The 20,984-nt window shown below is 36.1% G+C and overlaps 1 protein-coding gene across 2 annotated transcripts in view; it reads right to left on the bottom strand.

The window, feature by feature from the left end:
• The window catches only part of ME1 (malic enzyme 1), a 152,863-nt gene that overhangs the window by 97,560 nt on the left and 34,319 nt on the right, over positions 1–20,984 (bottom strand). For both annotated transcript variants that reach the window (XM_053973257.1, XM_053973258.1), the window contains exons 2-3: positions 17,454–17,587; positions 10,500–10,649 (exon numbers count right to left, since the gene is read on the bottom strand). In XM_053973257.1, coding sequence (XP_053829232.1) covers positions 10,500–10,649; positions 17,454–17,587 — 284 coding nt within the window. The remainder of the gene's footprint in view (positions 1–10,499; positions 10,650–17,453; positions 17,588–20,984) is intronic.

Below are 20,984 nucleotides of genomic sequence, written 5' to 3'. Positions count from 1 at the left end.
ATCTGGTCACTGTGCTAGAAATTAACCTCATCCATCAGAAGCAAATAGCCTTATACTTTCCCTCCTTATAAAAATTCAGTCATGACCCCATGTAAAGATTTTCGTTCCATGAAGTCAGGATCAACATTTTGGGAAAAAACACAGCATGCAACAATCCCAGCTAACACAATTGAATATTGCTGGTCTTCACTACACACATACAGGAAACAAAGCACAGGATGGGAATGGACCTAGCGAGGAGTCAGAGCCAGTGCTGTGGGGTGATGGAGTATTCAAATAGCATCATCCAGCAGTCACAGCAGAAGTGTTTCTGAAGCTTCCAGCCTCTTCAAGGGAATCAAAGGCTCGAGTCCAGTGTCAGAATGCACACAAGCTTTTCTGAGGACGTTGCCTTTGGAAGCCTACATGCCATATTTTATGTCATCTTTCAAAGATGGTATTTGTTTCACTGTAAGACTGAATGAACAAACCATTCATCAAATGACTGACATTACAACCACCCTCAAGAAGAATTCCATTTCAAAGCATGAACTGGAGCATTGCTACATTCTGTTAAATGGCAAAGTAAAAGCAGAACTAGGCACATTGCTTGCAGAATAAGGCAAAATGGCAATTTTTTCAATACACTATTTTCTTGAGAATGACATATACTTATGCTCATATACTATTTATTCATGAAAAAATAACACATTATTAATTGAACAGAAAACAAACCATGTTCCATATTTTCATTGCCAGAGATAAATATCTACAAGTCATGTTTAAGAAGCTCCTTTTGGATTACCAAGGGAAACTCGCAGACATACTGTTGCCTAAAACTGGCTGTATGAATAACCTGACCCTCAACACACAGTGCAGCAAACCTGTACATTCATATGTGCTTAGAATAAACCTAAAGAACGCTAAGAGAAAAGCAACCAAAAATACCCTCTGATACAACAAAGTTGTCATAATATTGTGAACTTTTGAAATGGAGATGTGCTGCTGTGTCTCTGTAAGCTACATTACAGCTTCATCTCAGGAATAGGAAGCTTTTCTTTTTGGTGGAAAATTCCACCAGAATGCCGAAAACAATAGTTAATTTCAGTATACTAGAGTACTAAAATGAAGTTGTGAGAGCCCCTAAACTCCCTTTTTTCCTTAAGACTGAACAAAAATTCATGTTAAAAGCAGTCACTTTGGAAATTAAGAAGCAAAAATGAGAACTGGCTTTTGACCATCTTTGTGTCAAAGGCATGGGTTCTCATTCAGTACAAACTGAAGCTTGCTTTTCTTTTTTTTATTTCTCAGTAAATGTTTCCCTTATTTCTGTCAGTTGATTTAAGCCTTCCATATCACTGTCTGCCTTCAGCTGGAAGTCCTTGCTTTCCTTACAAGAACAACTTGCTTTGTTTGGTTTATGCACATTCATCTATTTGATCTATGCTCCCAGCAGGCCCTTACCCACCATTTTCCAAAAGATAGTGGATTTCCTACATGTGGCTTTATCACCTAATTCTCATTAGCCAAAAAGCAGAACTGACAGTACCATCACTTAATTCAAAGAGCAGTGGTCAGGATGTCAGATGCCCTGCAAACCCTTCTCCACCCAGCAAATTACATGATGTTACTGCTACTCTACAATAGATTCGTAATGCTATTATGTCCTAATCTTTTTCATTTTAAGTTTATTATAATTGACACTGATGACACTTTTTATTCAGCTGTGCCCATAAGAAAACAATTTTATGCAGCTATATAGCTTTGCTAAAAAAGGATGGAAGTGCCTTGCAAGAAATAAAAGGGTCCACTTCTATCCCAAAACTTTTCTTTCTTGTCTTTTTCAGAAGCCTCCTAAGCATATGGCACTCCCAAATATAGTATGTAAAAAGCTCCAGGACCAAAACATCTAGCCATAAATATAGAGAAATACAAGATACATTACAACACACAATCATCCCATTTGTTATGCTTTTAAAGGCTGAAAATATTTATGCCTTGTATTCACTTTTGATTTTTCATTTTTCATTTTAAGACTTGACTATCTATTTAGAAAGCTTGTAGATAGAGACAGAAAACTAAGATGTTAGAATAGCCAAGCTACTGCAAAGTTGCAGTGATTTTACTAGGGCTTTTACTTCCTCTTTCAGACTTTACCAAATACAGTTACAGGAATTAAGGTAGGGTTTTTTTTTTAAAGCTACTAAATATCTCGTATTGGAAATGTAACAATGAGACAATGTTGGACTGAGTAATGAGAGTATTTTGAACAGAGAAGCTGCTGAATGTGTAAGCAGGGGATTTGGGCGGTGCCAAAGGACGTGCAACAAATGTACAGAAAATGGGAGCTGGAGAAACTCCAGTGTAAGCACACCCCTAAAGGAAAACATCCTTGGAGCATAGGCTGGGATATATACAGAATGAGCTAATAAAGCAGTGTAATGCTTCTAAATCACTGGCATCTCATCTGAATACTACTGGTACCTTGTTTTGCAGTGTCAGATGGTAACATCAGGAATTATTGGGGACATGGACTCTTTGCATAGAAGGACAGCATAGGATTCCTCTATCTCTAAGGAGGTCTTAATATTAAAACAAAACAAAACCCTGCACTAGATGTTTATCAGTCAACTATAAGAGTTCTCTGCTACAAGCTCATGTTACCAACACAAAAATCCCTACTGCTGGTGATACCTAATTGTAAACACATGCAGCAACACTATTTATTTTTTATCCCACTGATATCTGCAAGCAAGCTCTTTCCCTTCCACAGCATAGCCCTAGGAAGGGAGAAAGATACCCACACATTTTTCTTAGTACTTCCCAAGCAATGAGTTGCAAGGTGTTTGTTTTCTGTTGCAGTTGTCTCTTTGTTCATGTGGCACAAGCTGTTACTGTCTGGGTTGTCCTAAATGAACACTAGAATGGTGCAGAATTCCAGCCCGTGGAGATGGATACAATATGCAAACTACTGTCAAGAGCAAGCTACAACTTCAGGGCTGTCCCAGGGCCACTCAAGGCAGAAGGGAGTATCATTCTGTACAAAAGGAAGGATGAAGTAACATCATTTGCAGACACTGCATGGGATTTGATAGGTTGTCCTTGAAAAGGTATTGAACTAAGGAAAGTTAAAGTTCTCTTATTGAAAGGAAGTGACTCTTAAGGTTTGTTTTGAAGTCAAATGATGTTGACAATTAGGAAACTCAAAATCTATCAGGTTTACAGAGGCTGTTTCATGAGGGAAAAATTTTAGTAGATAAATATGGCTTGTATAGAGTTAGAGCTAATAAATAGACCTCTCCTGTACTGTATGACGTGATACCTTAGTGTTGCCAGTGGAATCTTTGGCCAAGTAAAGGTGTGAAATCTAAATAAAATCTCTGCCCTTAAAGTACATTTCATTAAGGAATATACTGCTTTGGGAAATTGGGGAGCTTTTAACCAGAAGGCAGTGTTGCAGGCTGGCATAGAGTCAAAATCTCCCTAAAATTTCAGAAAAATAGAAAGACATTGAAGAGTAACATGGTTATATATTGATACAAGTTGTAGTTGCTGATATGAAACTGTAACAGGCTAAAATAATACCTTTCTTTTAAAACACAGATACATAGTTTATTTGTTGCAAAGGATATAGCCTACCTTTTATGTGGTATTGGCACTAGAAAGAAAAGATTAGTCAGAGTAAAGACATTTCACTTGGGATCATGTACTTTTTGTCCAGTCTTCTGCACGTAGATCCACAAGATGACTGTTTTAGTAAAGGAAACAAGAAGGTTCTAATAAATACTGCATTACTAACTGTCACACAAACTGTCTTTCCCATTTAGTGAAAAGCATCTGTATGAAACTTCTTTGTTTCAGAGGACTGTCTCAGTAGGATATAATGAAATGAGGAAGATAATCACATGCCAAAATCCACAGAAGTAAGTTCCCATTAGCTCAAAGTGCAGATGCCCTTGAAAAGATGAATTTGAGTCCCCCAAATTTGTGGAGAAGGGAGAACATTCAGTTGTTCTCACACAATAGATAGTACAAATTATTAAAAAATAACAGTACAAGCCAAATGAGGACAGGGATCCCCTGGAAACACCCAGGACTCTGTGAAGGAAGTGAACAAGGGAACAGAAAGGCATGGCCAGTATTTTAATTTTGGCCCTCTTGCTCAGAAACCACCACGGATGTCTGTAGAAGAGCACTGAGTCTTGCTAGCCATGTTCCTTAGAAGACTGTGTTAAGAATGACCAAACATTGACTGCTGCCAAACATTTTGAGAGTTATGTTTTGAGAAGGGATGGCCTCATTTCCTCCTGCTCACAGCCAAGATGTACTCCATCCAGAAAAAACAGAGCAATGCACCTACAAACTTAGGTCTGAAAGCCAGAAATTCCATGCTTGTGATGTGCTTTAGGATAAAGCTTTTATGACCATGATCAAAAGTCCCTGAAATATTACCTGCAGAAGAAATAATGTATGAAGTTTATTAGAACAGGAAGAGGCTAATAATAGATAAAGCTCCAGCTCAGACAAGACTAAATGGAAGAAACAACTCCAAGTGCTACTTCTGTAAAGACCACGACCTCCAAGTACTGTAGGTTATACCTACATGCAAGCACCAAGTACATACCAAAAACATGGAGGATGTTATATTTCATAATGCTAGGTCAGAACTACCTACTCTTAGTTTGGCACAATAAAATCATTCATGATTTTATTCTGAGGTGAAAGGTTAATAAAAAGATTTAAAAAATCACACTGTACCTAAGTCGTGAAACCTATTGCCAAAATATTATGAAAAGCCATGAATTTAACAGTTCTAGAGAGACCAGATGACTACATGCATATAAACTGAAGAATATCACAATGTTTTCAAAAATCAAGACATAACTTTTTTTCCTTCAGTAACTTCTTACATGAGAAACTGGCTTAATATTTACAAAGCACTCTATGACCAAAATGAGGTCCTCTGTCGTCTTCTGTGCAAGATCCTCACACCTTTCCCTGCAGCACCATTACTGTCTGCTGATAGACCAAGTTAAATATATGCTGGGCACAATCCAGTCTACAAGACAGTCCAGGAGAAAAGAGAAGTTCAGCACTCTGCTAATTTTCCTTTTCCAGCTTTTCAGAGCAGAGCAAATATTTTGCTGGGAAGATTCTATTAGAGTTACCTTCAAGCCACAGAAGCAACAGAATGCTAAGTGAAGTTTTAGCTTGATGAAAGTAAAAGCAGATCAGAATCATGCCAGAAAGTAAAATTACTGGATGCCATGAACTCTATGGCAAGGCTACACACAGGGGGGGAAAAAAAAAGGAAAGAGAAAAAAGTTGCCTGGAATATGTCAACAGTTGTCATCTTCACAAAAGACAGAAGTGAAAAATGACCAACATGTATTCCAAAATTGCTTGGTGAGAGGTTGCACCTGGCATCATCATGAGGCTTTAGAAGCCATTAAGAGAAAGGTTGTCTAAAATTAGAAGAAATGCTACAGCTATACTAATTCTCTGTTGAAATGCTACAAAGTAACTTGCCACTCAAACCAGGTCCTTCTGCAGAACAGAATTCCAACAGTTTATTTTCAAAGAAGCATTTTGCTGTTACGCCTTTACTGCAAAATATTTTGATTTCATATGCTGTCCTAACAGTCAAGACCTTACAAGAGATAGGTTAAAAAGCCTGCACATTTCCTTTTTCCCACTTACAGATTAAAATTCTACATAGTTTTCAGAGAAGAAAATACTAAGAAAAATAACTGTGAATCTAGTGCTTTGTTACATCTTTTAATATAATTTTATGTTACACAATAATCACTTCTAACTAAATCTAAATGAAGATACTAAGATAATTATGTATAGCAACAATTAGATTAATAAAGTCCCTAAATAGACATATGTATACATATATATGCTTTTCTAGGGGAGGAAAAATCATCCAGATGTGCTGAAAAAAACCTAAGGGAACTGCTATACTGGTGAAGAAGTAACATGAAATAAATTCAGACATTCTAGTAGTCTCAATCAAGAAAACACCACACATCTGAAGGAGAGACAGAGTTTCAAAAAACTTCCAGGAACCAAACTTTCTTGGCTTATGTGATCATGGAGTACTTGACAAGTTTCTGGCCTCCAGTAAGCCAAATCTGGTTTTTGAAGAGACTTGGATGCCACAGACATCCATTGGAATTAAGGAAAATAATTCCAATAAAAGCCTCATTAAAAACCACAAAAAGATTTTTGAATGCACCACAGGATCAACCTTGTGCTGGCAAGCAGACTGCAACTTCTGATGCCAAGGTCTAACATTTTGCATGTTCTGTCACAGGAAAGAAATATTTCCTCGTTCTCTATTTCTTTTCTTTATTAAAAAGCAATGCTATCTTGCAGCTGGCAATCTCAGCATGTAAATATTTGTCAACAAAAAAAGAACTCATATTTGCAACATTTGCATTCAATACCATGCATCTGAATCATTGTGAATGTAAATACGTAAAATAAATGTAAATAAATACATTCTTTTTGAGAAATATAAGGAAAGGAAAGGGCTAAGTCTCAAATTTGTATGTGCTGAGTGACTACACACTTGAGCAAGGAGGAAATCTGGTAAACAATTTCAAAGCTGACTTACTTTGCCTTTTAAGAGACTGCATCAGACCCAATAGAGCTGCTTTAAAAATGGTTCCTAGTCAGCCTCATAGTCTGTGAGTGCATTGGGAAGTTATTTCAGAGAACTCTGCCACGCCTGTGTAGCTGCATCAGCTACCCAGGCTTGCTCTGATCCTATTCTGATTGAAAGGGCTTTTCCTTCTAGGAATGGCAATATATAAACAGTCACCTAACATTTTAACAATATCCAAAATCTTCAGCATAGCAGTACTTGGCAATTATACCTCCCTTCTCTGAATGCTGAGTTTACACAAGAATCTTAAACTCCTGGGTGTTCTCTATACAATGTAAAAGTTGCTTTTGGATCCTTAGAGGAAATTTCCACTGAGCTTTCCCATATTTATTCTTGTCGGATGAAAGAACTGTTGCATTTCAGAAATCTATTTACAGAAATAGATTCTTTCTTGGTAAGTAATCAAAAGCTATCATGTCTATGTACATGCCTTGTGCAACTGAAGAATTTTCTCTTTAGGAATTTAAATGATGGATAGAAACTCTGAACCAAGAAGTGATCTAGTAGAGATTCTGAGATAATGCTTTTAATGATAGCATGAGCATTACAATAGAAGCAGAACCCCATTATATTCCTAGCATAAATAAAGCTTCTATCTGTACAGGTCCAAATTCCTTCTCTGACCAACTCCATGAAGGATCATTTCTTCCCTCATCCTCCTCAACAGTTAGGAAGAAGACCAGACAGACTGGTCTTCTAAATTATGTTTATGTAACAATATGGTGTAGGTAGGTGCATGTTACAGATCTGCTATCAGATCTGTACTGTTTACTTCTACAATAATACTCTCATTCATTAAAGCTGTGGATTCAAAGCTGACTATTCAGAGTGAATAATGCAATCTTGAATCTGAATATTACAAAAAAATGTCAATTATACAGATGAGATTCAAACCAGTGAGCCAAGTTACTTTGCAGCTGGTTCTCTTGAGAAATGATGCTTCATCACATGGTTAGCTGGTCAGCACAAATGTTTATTCTAAAATTGCAAGCTATTGCTTCAGGATGAAAACCTTTTCCTGAGCCAGAGTCCTTCTGTGACTGTAAGCACATCATGTGAGCCCATAAAGTCTCCTAAAACCACATAAGGGAGTCACAGAAGATGATCTCATTTAATGATTCCACGAGACACCTACTTTTTGAACTCTAAATTAATTTTGTCCTTCCTTGCCTCAAGAGATAACTTGTGAGCCAGGCGCTTCAAACTCATTTCACAAGGTAAAGAAGTATAACTGAATATTGGAAAACATCCTTACAGACATAAACTAAACATGACACTGCCTTACTAACTGCAGTGAGATAAACATGGTCTGTAGCAAATGAGTAATTTTTAACTCATTTACCTCCAAGTCTGTTTCTAACGGGATCTATATTAAACTATGAAATAGCAAACATCTCCTGAGCTGTGGGAAGATGCAGTATTAAAAATATTCTGAAATAAAAAACCATTGTGAAAGAAAAACAGTCACTTCTCTGTAAAGACAGCACTTACATATGAGTCAGCATAAAGCAGATACAGACAGTTCTTACAGATGAGAATATGTTTTTTTCAAGGTATGATCAGATTATACCTTTTTCCTTGATCACAACTTCTTGAAAAAAAATCAATCAATCAATCAAAATTGTAAGATGATACAGTCTGGACTAAATCTTACATCTTTTATTCCTTTTCTCCTTCAGAATATTAAATTTGATGTTTATATTTTCTTCCCCATCCATCTTATGGAGGATACTGTTTATGAGGTATGCTGGCTTATAAGGCTTAATGCTAAATCTGCCATGGTTTAGAATGCAACCCCAAACTAAAATATATTGGTTGCTTTGCACAGTTGGTTTTGGAATAATTTAGAAAAGGTTTTTCTTAGGAAAATAACCATAACTCTGTAACAGCGCAGTGGAAGATTACATTGTAAGCATTTTTCTTAAGTAGAAAAGAGCCTGTCAAGGATCATAGAACCACAGAATGGTTTGGATTGTAAAGGACCTTAAAGATCATCTAGTTCCAACCCTGCTGCAAAGGAGACTCTGAGGTGCTGGAACATGTCCAGAGAAGGGCAAAAGAGGTGATGAAGGGTCTGGAGCACAAGTCATGGGAGGAGTGGCTGAGGGAACTGGGGTTGTTTAGCCCTGAGGAGGCTCAGCGTAACCTTATCACTCTCTACAACTGCCTGAAAGGAGGTTGTACCCAGGCAGGGGTTGGACTCTTCTGGCAGTCAGTGAATGACAGGATGAGAGGAAATAGTCTCAAGCTGTGCCAGGGAGTTTCAGGCTGGACGTCAGGAAGAATTCTTCACTGAAAAGGTTGTTAAGTATTGGAACAGGCTGTCCAGGGAGATGGTGGAGTTGCCATCCCTGGAAGTGCTCAAGAAATGATTGGATGTGGCACTTAGTGCTATGGTTTAGTTGACATGGTGGTTTTCAGTCAAAAGCTGGACTCAATGACCTCTTTTGAAAACTTAACAATTCCATGAATCTAATTAAAATGGGTGTTTTACTCCACAGATGCTTCACTCATCTAGGGAGAAAGGGAAAAGTATTTGCATGGGCAGAGGTGCTCCTTGTGAAATATTTTATATGGCAAAGAATATCAAAATGAGGAGTAATGAGACCAGTGTAAGCAAAGACTTAATTTCCAGACACATTTAGCACTTCCTGGAAGGCCAGTAAATTCACTATGGTGGTAAATACTCAGGCAGAAAAAGGAGATGACTTCTCTTACTAAGGGAGGCACCTAAAAGCCACAGATCATTAAACAGGTTTAAATAAGGATTCTTGAGGTATTTTTGAACTTTTTAATGTGCACAGAAGTGGGAATTCTTGTTTTCTGCAGCTGACCAGATGGTCTTGACTCATTCTATCAGTCACAAGGCCAAAATGATTTTCACATTCAGAACAAAACCTTGAAACCATAAGTCTCTCTGAAAAATCTCCCACTGAAGAATTTGTGAGCAGTCATTTGTTCCCTTACATCTTGCAAGTTTCTTACTTTTGATCAATGCCTTCACTGTAAAAAACCTATTTCTGCTAACAGCCATGCACATGCAGCTCATTTTTCTCTTTCTTTGCCAGAAAATTCTGCAGAAGGCTCCGAAGTGTTGTTCCAGTTTGCACATGAAGGCAGTGATATACACAATGTTCTCAAACAGCAGCTCACACTCTGTGAGTTGATGTTCAAGAGGCAGAGTGAAACAGAAGTGTCTATCCTTCTTTCATACCATTTCCTCATCATTCTATAAATACAGATACTGTACACAGAATCAAAGCACTCCAGTAACCAACCTATGAAGCAAGAAATCATTAAACAGTGAAACAGGCACTTTGATGATTTGTGATAATTTTTAAGATATCAGTAGATACATATATAATGCATCCTTAGTTTGTACACATATTGTTTTAAAATATATATATATGTGTGTGTGTGTATAAAATACCAATAACATAAATATTTATACAGGCAAAAGTCTATGCTTTTCAAGTTTCTAAGACAAATCTAAAACTAAAGTTCCATTATTCTCCTGTTTTCTAATATGCTGCTAGATTTCTAAAACAATATAATAGTTATACTATACAGTATAATACAGTACATATACTACACAGTTTAATAGTTATAATCAGTCAATAAGATTAAACATATATTCATGTTTTAATGCAAATCAACCAATCATTTGCCTTCTTAATGCATATAAGAAATGCACAATTATTGTTTAATGTAGACCAAAAGTGTAGCTTGAACGATCTCAATTATTGCAGTTTTGGCTTATATGCAGCTGTTAAGAAAACCCCTACAGAAATCTGCCAAGAGGAAAATAAGATACCATTACTTTTATTTGAAGTATAAACTTACATACCTTGGCCTCCGGAATGCTAAACCATATTGTTGGCAAGCCAGTCCCACAGTGGGAGTATAAACAATAGGCATGAACTTTTCAATGTCAGAAGCCAGCACTTTATAGAAAAGCTTTTCATTTCGATCCTGAAGACTCATTAGCAGCATGTATCTGTGGAGAATTACATATAATTAGACAGACATCAAGGGAACATATAAAGTAGATTTAGAAATAGATTTGGTGTTTGGATAATTAAAATTATGTGTGTTCTATAATAGCCTCTGTCTTATTGAAAGTATTCAAATTCATCCTAGCCTTAACAGCACAAATGGTTCAGACACAAAGCATAACAAACTGGTTGAGACAGAGAAACTGAAGTCATCACAGAGTTGTCAAACTCTACATACCCAGGAAGATAATCCCTCTCAGGTATAAAACATTATGCTGCAATTGAAGATTTGGTCTGTCAGAACCTTATTTGTGTATATCAGTTGCTCCACTTGAAAAGAGACCAGCATTAAATATAACTTAAACAAGCTTGCTCAAAGAAAACAGAACTAAAACCATTAAGCTTTGAATGCTCCTTCCTAGATAGAAGTTTATCTTAAATCCAGACTAATACTTCCAATAAATACTGAAAAACAAAGCTTTTGAAAACAAAGCATACACACAGCCTCTCATCCCCTAAGTCGATGTTTAACTTGAAATCTGCAATGTTATATCTCCTAACTAAAATCAATTTTGAGGAAGTTCTGTATTTATTTAAAAAGAAAACCAATGAGAAAAAAAAAGAATATATAAATGAGACTGAAAGGAAGTTCATGTTTAGGTGGACCTGCTTTTTACTACCATCACACTTATACTAAATGATTACATTACTGTTTCAATATACCAATCAGGAAGCCAAATTGCAGTGCTGAGTGTGACAAATTATATCAGTCTATGAGTGACTTCAAGTTATACCAGTTCACATAGGTATGAACTCTGTCACTTTGTGAACACTTAAAATTTAGAAATTTAGTGATCTTACACATCACCTGTCTATTCACTAGTTTTAGCAATGTTAAGTATTCTTGTGAAAATTCAGTAGTCTTCTAAACCAATAGGCTTACACAAAATCTTTTACTTAAGTATACAATTTATGTAGGTGTTTTTTTTTTAATTTGCAACGGATTACTAATTACTTACACTCAAAAAGTTTAATATGCCCATCATTTTATTACACAAGTGTTGAGGATACATAAAGAACACATTCCTTCCAAAAGCCTAGAGATTTGTGTACTTCACTATTATTCAAATGAACTTTCTTTCTGCATACTCAGGCATCACATGCTCCAATAAGATCTAATTCATTCTTTAGGAAGACACAAATATAGCCAGGTAACCATGTGACAAAGAACAGCTTAGTAAATCTGAGTGCATTCCATTCAAGCTTAGCTTGCCTATCCCTGTATATCAGGGAAGCACTCCTTTTGGGGTCTATTATGTAAACTTTCACGAGCACTATGAGCAAGGCAAGCAAAGCCAGTTTGGCAGCTGGTGACTGTAATGAGGTGACAGAAGTGAGGCAAAACAATATCCCTGCCCTTGTGTCATGAAGGGTATTTTAGACCCTAAAAAGATAAAGATCTAGAAACCAAAAAGTTGCAGTTGTTCTCTAAATACCATCACCATGAAGCAATTGGAACCACCTTCCATCGTACACATTAGTTTTGAATGTTCTCCAAGGTTAAAATATATCCTGCCCTTGTAGTTCTCAGCTACAAATACACATACATATAAATTAATTTTCTTTCATATTATTACATTTCCTTATAGCCTTTCATTCTCCCAGTATTTCATTATGATATAGCATATGTTGCAATGTCTTTGAATTCTCAGAACATTTTCTTTATTAAAACCTTTCTCCTGAGGATGACTATCCCAACATTTACCTTGAAAGACAAGTTCTTGCACATGTAGTTGTGAATACACATGAAGGTTTTCCTTTTGTTACTAGAGAACATTTAAAGTGATGTTAGAGAATATCATGCATATTTTTGGCCCCCACTCTATACTGGACACTTCAACACCATGTGAGCCACAGCACCATTCCAAAGCAGTTGCCGTTTTTTGTTTTTTTTTTTTTTATCAATTTCTTTTAAAAGGAGGTGTGGCTTAAGAGTATAAAACACCTTTTCATCATCATTTCTTATTACTCAGATCAAGCCTAGATTTTAAACAGGGTAAAGAAATCTTTTACAAAAGAAACTAAAAGATTAGCAAAAGGCTCCCTTGGGGCTTCAAATGAAAAACCTGTTTGTTAAAACTCTCCACTAAGTTTTTACTGTCCTATAGCATTAAACTGGGGTTTTATTTTCTTATTTGTGTTTATCATGCCACTTTTATATTCATGATACACTAAAGAACTTGCAAAATGAGTAACTGCATACTACTTACATTTTCAAATATTACATACTTGATCATATCCACGTAAGTATAAGAAATACTATTAAAAAGTGAAAAATATTTTTAGGGAAGTGCAATTTTTATCAGGCTTTTTCCATGGCAGGTATATGTCTTCTTTCTCAGCATTGTAATTTGCTTAGTTAAGGGTATCAAATTCCTCAAAAATTCCTTCTAAAGGGAAAACCAAAAATGCTTCATATTCAATGTGGGGTTGTTTATTATGCATCAGACAACAAGTATGCATCTTTTAGCAACATCCAAGTATCTACACAACTAAATGCATGAAGTGCTTTTCAGCATTGTGTTTAATGGAATCTTTTACTGAAGCCCATATTTAATTGAAAACATAATGAAAGCAAGCAATAAAACAGTGAAAACAATCTTTTGTGCTATAAAAAGGGAGAAAAGTCATCTGTCCTCAGACAAGGAGTCTTGAATGAAGATTTCGGGGAAGAGTTTCAGAGGACAAAACCCAAGGTCTAGCAAGTCAGACAGAAGAGACTGCCAAGCATTCAAATTTCAGCGTGTCACTCTTCTCCCCTTGCCTTTACTTCACCTAAGAATGTTTCATACTAGTCTGCTATTATGAAGGAAATGAAATACAGTAGCAACAAAAGGATGTAAACCACATTATCATCTACAATCCAAAAGAAAATTGATGTAACTACCGGAAAGTTACTGATTATTTCTTAGGATAACTGGCCCAACTATCACTGGCATACACTTTACAAGGCAAAATGGAGAGGTGAAAATAGAACAAATCCAACTTTTTTTTTTCCTCTTATCTTGAAAAATATGAGAGTAAATAAAGAAGGTGGGAGGAGAGGCTATTATTTTTAACTTGTGTAAGACACTTAGTTCTATTACTCTGCATCATCAGTATTTATATAAAAATTAATTAAAAACAGGGAACTTTAAGAAAAAAACAAAATAAGACAGCCTTCTCTGGAAAAGCAATATGATGGCCCCTCTCCTAATGGTAACACATCCAGTATAACATTTTACAGCATGACTCTTTGAAGAAAGAAAAGCTCAGGCAAAAGATGTCACCATGCCAGGAGCAACAATTTCAGTATCAATACAGAGCAAGAAGAAAGACAATTAAGAACATACAGGGGAAAAAAATTAAATTACTTGCAGAATCCATCACAGCTTTTCCAAATTAAGTTATAGGAATAGAATTTTTTCCTCTTATTGGTGTCCCTTTTGCTAAGCATACCAGGCAATTGACTTGCTGCTGTTCCACATTCATTTTGTATATGAACTCTTGGTATTGCAGAGTACAACAATTTCATGACACAAGCTCACAAAGGCATTTCAGCAGTGCCAAAAAATGTCATGCCATTGTACTAGCTAGCAACTTAGCTTTATGAATTTACATACACCCTCTTTCCAAGCAAAACCAGGCCAATCCTGCCAATGTAAGATGCTGTAATAAACAGCATTTACGTTTCATCAGATGATACCCTTCTGTCTAAGGTATTTAACAGCTTCCACTTCTGCAATATCTAAATGCCTGTACTTAATCTTTTGTATTTGTATGTCAAACACACAAGTATACACCTACTGCCAAGCTCTAGAAGGAAAACAATAGCCTCCCTTCACCTCTTTTCAATCACTGTTTCTATGGAAGCAAAGACTATGCCAGATGCATACTGCAAGAAGCATGGGCGTTTTCATGGAATTAGGACATTTACACACAGTGGAAGACAATAACTGCAAGCTCTTATACAAGGTTGTCCTTGAGCACCTGCCTTTACAGGGAGCACTTGAGATTTCAAGTCCCAGTTAAAACAGCCAAAGCTTCTGACATTCTTCATCAGTGAAGAGATTCAAGGAGTAGTTGTGGCAGGATCACCTTTGCTCTTGTTTAAAATTCTTTGATACAAGTATAAATACAGGAGACCAGAGTTCACATATTGCCTTGAGGACTGAGCTCACCACATGTAATGCACATGTTCTCCAAGCAGGCTCTTTATTGACATATTCCAACGAAATTGTCAGACACTTGACTTATAAATACACCTGCAAGTCACATTTGGCACGTGCCGATTTTTTCACTCTCAATTCACAGAAGAATTTTATCTGCAAAGGAGCCCAAGATGTCAATGTTTACAGTCTTAAAAGTATCTTCTGCATGCAAATGTTACCAAGTATTTTCATCAGTGGTCTTAAATGTAGACCTCTGCATGTAATACAGTGTTATTTTGCTAAAACATAGAGAAAACAGCATATAAAGCCCCAATAATACATGAGGAAAACATTTTTTAATCAAAATACAGTATGACATGAATAGTCAATTTAGATCTGCTAATAATTACTGTGTTTTATTTTTAGCGTGTTCAGACAGAGTATAAATATGATTTCTTAAAGAAAAATCTCCATTTGGGAGGTACCTGTGAATTTATATAATTTAATATTCCTAAGGGACAACCTGACTTAATTTATACAATTTGCATTGATCCAAGATTATCCCTGAAAACTTATTTCTTAAGTACTATGGACTTGTGCTATGAAAGCATACACTAGCTCAGGTTGGAAAAGAGATTGCCTCATCTGATCCCCTGCTCAACGCAGAGTCAACTAGAGCAATTTACCTAGGACCATGTTCAGTCAGCTTTGGAACATCTCCCATGGATGGAGATATCACCACAGCTTCTCCAGCATTACAAATGGGGCCACAATGTTTATTCACACTGTAAGGGGAAGATTCAAATATCTGGACCAAAAATTATAGCTGAGAAAATAGCACAGACACATGTCACAGAATAAAATGGAAAAATAAACACAGCAATACACTTTTTAATATGTTAATTACTAAAACCTTATTTGAAGTATTCTGACTAGTGGATACATTAGTGAGAAAAAAGCCTAACTTGTAATAGTTTCAAGCTATTTCTGTGAACAGAAGACTTGTTAAGTTTTCTCAGTTGAACTGCATCACTAAAACCAAATTAACAAGAATAAATTTGTACTGCAAAGCTGCACAGTACAATATAGCCTTTCTACTAAAGCAGGCATTATAATAAAAACTGGCTTTATAGTATAAAATGGCAAGCTACAGTCTAATGCTCAAGACACATGGATGGAATAATTTAATGTTAGCGCTTCTGTTTTACAGATGTCTGGTTACAGGAGCAGGAAACAAATTTCCTCCTTACCCAACTATGTATTTGGAAAAGAGAAAACGCTAAAGAAGACTCATAGGTGGGAAAGAATGACACTAAGTTTTTGTTTAATTAAGTATTTACAGATCTTAAGGTTAATAGGGGCAGTTTTGGAATAATATTCTCTGAAGCAAATGGCTTCTGGAAAAATTTTGTTTACATTTATTTGTAACCACATTATATTTCTTTATACTTTTGTATTATTTTTGTCTATCATACATGGATTAGTTATACTTTAAAAAATATTTCCTTCCCCACCCCCAAGACAGATAGATTTCTCTTTCCTTTTTTTTGACATAATAAAGATAGCTGCAAAGTATTCCCACAATACCTGGAGATAGTTATTTTCATTTCATTATTCCCACTGCAATCAAAATTTCAGCATTCGGTGTTTTATTGCAGTTCAAAAGGCATGTCATTCAAAATTTTAATACTCTGTCATTTAAAACTGACAGATTAATTCTTTCTTCCTTTCCTGAAGAAATTTTTCCTTTTGGCAAAAAACCACTTGAATATCCAGAATTTTTTGCTAAAAAAATTAAGAATTAAGATTTGAAAATAGTGCTGATTTCCTTTTGATTGTTGAATAGCTAGACCTGTGACATGCTATCTGTGATGTTTTGAGAAACACAAGTGTTTTTCTGCTATGAACTGCAGTAGAAGCAAAATTTTTTCCTAGTTAAAAAATACATACAACAATGGGGCAAGACCTTTGTTCTTCTGGTTTTCAAGTTATAGGTGAAGAGAAATTCCAGCAATTCAAGCTGAAACAAGCAGTGGGAACTGCTTTAAATGTCCTGAAACACATGAAACAATGAGCTGTATCATGAAGGGACTACCTCAAGGCAGTGTTGAGGAGGAGATGGGGACAGAAGGACAGAGAAAGTTTTCTCCTATGTTAAAATCAATGGTTGAATCAGGGGGCTTCATGAAATTTTACACTTTTATATATGTAGGAACTCAGACTCATAAACATGCCAGCCTGGGAAGCTACTACTCTGATAATAACTGATAATGGCATTCTTGAGAGCACTGGAGAATAGTTAACCTACAGAAGACACCACAACTGCAAGCTCTTCACAATTGCAAGGAAGGCTGTCCTCCTCCTATTCTGACTCCATAAAAAAAGAAAGGTTGTGGCAACTTTAAATTATAGAAAAGTCTTGTCACCAACAGATGTGTACCTAGAGGCCATATATTACACACTGATAGAAAGACATCCCATGACAGAGAAGAGCAAGGCACGGGAGGAATTACAATTTTAAAGTAGGAGTTGATTGTTTTTGAATGTGAAAGTGTATTTTTTATGAAATTGACTCATGAATTGGTGCATAGGATAAAGTTTGTAGCCATACTTTACCTGTCTAGGTCACATGTCAGCCTTTCAAAATTCTTAAGAATTGTATAAACCTGAGCATCTTGACCAAGAAAGCAAGGCGGCAATAATCCATGAATATTCAATTGTTGCCTCTCCTCCAAGGTAAAAGCCATGCCCTGAAAAAAACAAAAATAAAAATAAAAACCTTGTACAGATGTACACAAGAGATAATTAATTAAAGAAAACTTACACAGCAAATCATAGTCCAGGTAAAGTCAGCATCATAAAATCTATTTAAAATTAAACAGAATTTAAAACTGTGCAATTATTTTGGGAAAAGGTTTTACTGAGCCATAAGAAGACCTGTAGAGATACAATAACTCCATCTCAGCACAGAACAAGTTAACATCTCCTGACGCCTTCAAGAGTAATACCTGCAAAACTGCTAAGTTACAACTGAAGAAAAAAGCAGTCATATATTCACTCCACTCATTTTCTGCTTTTAATGAGGTCTGTCTGTCTAAAACACCTTCAGAAATTACCCAAGCTACTGTAAGAAAGATGGTGCCTTTACAATAGAAACGTGACTGTGGGTGTTTAGCACAGCAGCATTCAGCACTCTGGCTGCTGAAGCTTTACTCTGCTGTGGTAACTACAGCCAGTTAGTTTGGTTACCTAGACAGGTTATTTTTGTTTCTGTTTTTGTTGGTTTTTTTCTCAGAAATAGTCACCTCATAGGGTTTATTCTTACAGTACAAAAATACATTATAAAATATTCCTATATCTTATTAGGCTACATTTTTTACTCCATTTTTAATCCAAATGTTGAAGTGGTTATGTCACTGTGACTTGAAAAAAAGTAGGAAAAAAGCCCTAAAGCATCACACTCTCTGTTCTATAATGATGATAACCAAGTTGTTACCTTAAGTGAAATGACGACTCAAGAAAAATAAATATCTTATAATGAACACTTTACAAAACATCAAACATTTCCAAAATGTGCTTCTCCTTCCCTAGACAGGAAATGGAGGGAAACAAAGTTTAATAAAGATCAGTAACTGTTTTGCTGTAGTTCTCCACGTATGGGAGATTTCAGAGGTTTCCAAATGCTGCATTTTTTTTTTTTCTCTTAATGAACTTTCTGTGACCAGATAGGTCATGAATGTCTTCAGCTGCTATCTGATCTTGAAAAATCATGGAAGAAGGAAGAGTCAACACTTCTCACAAGTTTATTCAGTGTTGATCCCTCTTATCTCCACTAGACTTTTTGGGCTTAAAAAACCCACGTGTGCTCATGCACACTTCAGAATCAGTTCCAAGTGACTGACTTTGTGGAGCTACGTAGTTTGAATGGATCTTCTAGTGCTAGTAGTAAAGTGACAATCCAGTTATTCTCTGCAATTCTCCTTTTCCCTGTTTCCATTAGTCAAATGGAATGAAAAAAAATTCTGAATGTCTGTGTTTGGCTTTACATTAAATAAAATATGGTCTTTAATTACTATAATAGCATTTTCCCCTCTAACTGGAAAATATATTTTATTTTAAAACAAACACATGTGTTACATCTTGCCAAATGTCTTTTTTACAAAGTACTTCATCTTGGAATACTGTATTCTCCATGTATTACTACAGCTTTATAGTAAGCATCAATTTCTTTGGTTCATTACTATAAAAACATAGCACCCTCCTACACCCCCTAAGATTTACATGGTGAGAAAATCCTTTACCTGAATATTCCTCTTTGGCACAGATATTATGAATTTTTCAAATTTCTAAGAGGAAACGCTAATCCTTTTCTTCCCCCCTCAGATTCCATATTTGCTCAGAAGAAAAGAATTATCATTAAAATATATCACTTGATAATTTAATAAGAGAAGGCCATTTTATAAAATATGTGTATCCTATTCCATCTGCTTATAAAAGGGAAGACTTCAACTATATAGGATTTAAGGGTTAGGTCTAGATTTCTTGCACTAGCCTCAGATTTTCTTTTCTACATAAAAAATCTTATTTGTTCCTGTTTGAAGTGTTGTTTCCCAGCCATCCAGCAGAGAGGGCTCTAGGTTCAGCTTGGTTTACACACTCCTTTCCCTTCCAGAGGCACATTTTGTGCACACCTGGGTGGGACAGACTTCCATCATCTAGTATCCAAACTACTATAAACTATGTGGATATTTTTATTCTGTATTTTTTTTAAGGAAGAACACTACTATAACAATCTAAAAGCAGCATAAGGGCAAGAGACCACAACCATAAATATTAACCTCTGCCAAATTAGTTTTGATTTATTCACTGCTTTATGCTTCATATATATCACAGAGATGAAAAGTATAGTTATTATCAACCCTCCCAGTTAAGAGTTTGCAATTCTTCAAGAGCTGCATTTCATATGTTTCATTATATGCTCTGGTTTGCTTTTGGCAAAACTAAGTTATTCTTCAGCCACCTCACTACCTTCCTTTCTCAAAGGTCAAAACTTTGGTTAATTTACTTTATTGCTCCTTACATATAAATACTCTTTCAGATTCTCAGTTGTACACAGAAAGCTCTCTGAGTTTTCAAGAAATGTAACTCATTGCAAATACATTTAATTTAGAATTTGTAATGTTGTGAAGTTTTACAATTGTAGCAGTACCTTCTATTACTGCACATCATTCAGTACTCTTTCATTATTTAATGTCTATGGGTTTATCAACTCCACTCTTAACTGTCTGTCCTCTGCTCACCTCCCCAAAGCCCCTCATCTACAATGTTGTTCTAGTGCAGTTACCCATAGATCAATACCCTTCCTCAGCTGCAGTACTGAAAAACCACAAAACAGAATAAACAGCACAGCATCGTCTTGTATCAGACAGCTTTTTGCACTGGCTTTCAACTGAATTTTCAAGTAGTGCTTGAACAGACAGAGAGCATATTCAAAATACTTCAAGAGCCGTCTCAGCCTCTGTTCACAGTGAACAGAGAAATTTTCCTCTCTTAATACAAACTAGATTGCCCTGACAGAGTTTTTCTTCAGATAGAATACCTGAAGCTCATATAATTGCTAGGTTTATACAAAGCTCTCTAGAAAAACAGAGTGTACTAAAGCAATATGTGCATCTTGTCCCTGCACTAATGAGATTCACCTCCACTAAAGGGCAGCCATTATTCATTGCAGGGATCCTTGTCCAATTTCTCCCAAGACCTAACCATCTTTTGTTCTAGTAGATCAAAACTTTCATTTTTAAAAACTCCAACTCATTTAGAAGAATAGCTCATTTCCTCCTCTTGGCCTCACTGCAGGTGTGCCACACAAGTATTAGCCTAAGAGCACATAGAAGGAGGCTGGCTTAGAAGAGGAAGCTATGTCCACATCCAAGGTTCTCTGTCTCAGTGACTCTTTCATCAGTCTCTGGAAGGGAAAAATGAAGGTTCATAAGACTTCAGGGGTTCAGGAGACAACCACCAACAGCAGTACTCAAGATCAAGTACTCACTTGTATATTTGAGCCTCCCATATCCATGAAGGGGAATGGAAGAAATGAGGAGGAAGGTGAAAAGGTATAGCAAGGATGTATATCTAGAAGTACCACCA

Source organism: Vidua macroura, chromosome 3 (genome assembly GCF_024509145.1).
Source record: "Vidua macroura isolate BioBank_ID:100142 chromosome 3, ASM2450914v1, whole genome shotgun sequence".
In the NCBI taxonomy this organism is placed as follows: domain Eukaryota; kingdom Metazoa; phylum Chordata; class Aves; order Passeriformes; family Viduidae; genus Vidua; species Vidua macroura.
The sequence above is the reverse complement of the archived record's forward strand: the minus strand, read 5'-3'. Positions and strand labels throughout refer to the sequence as shown.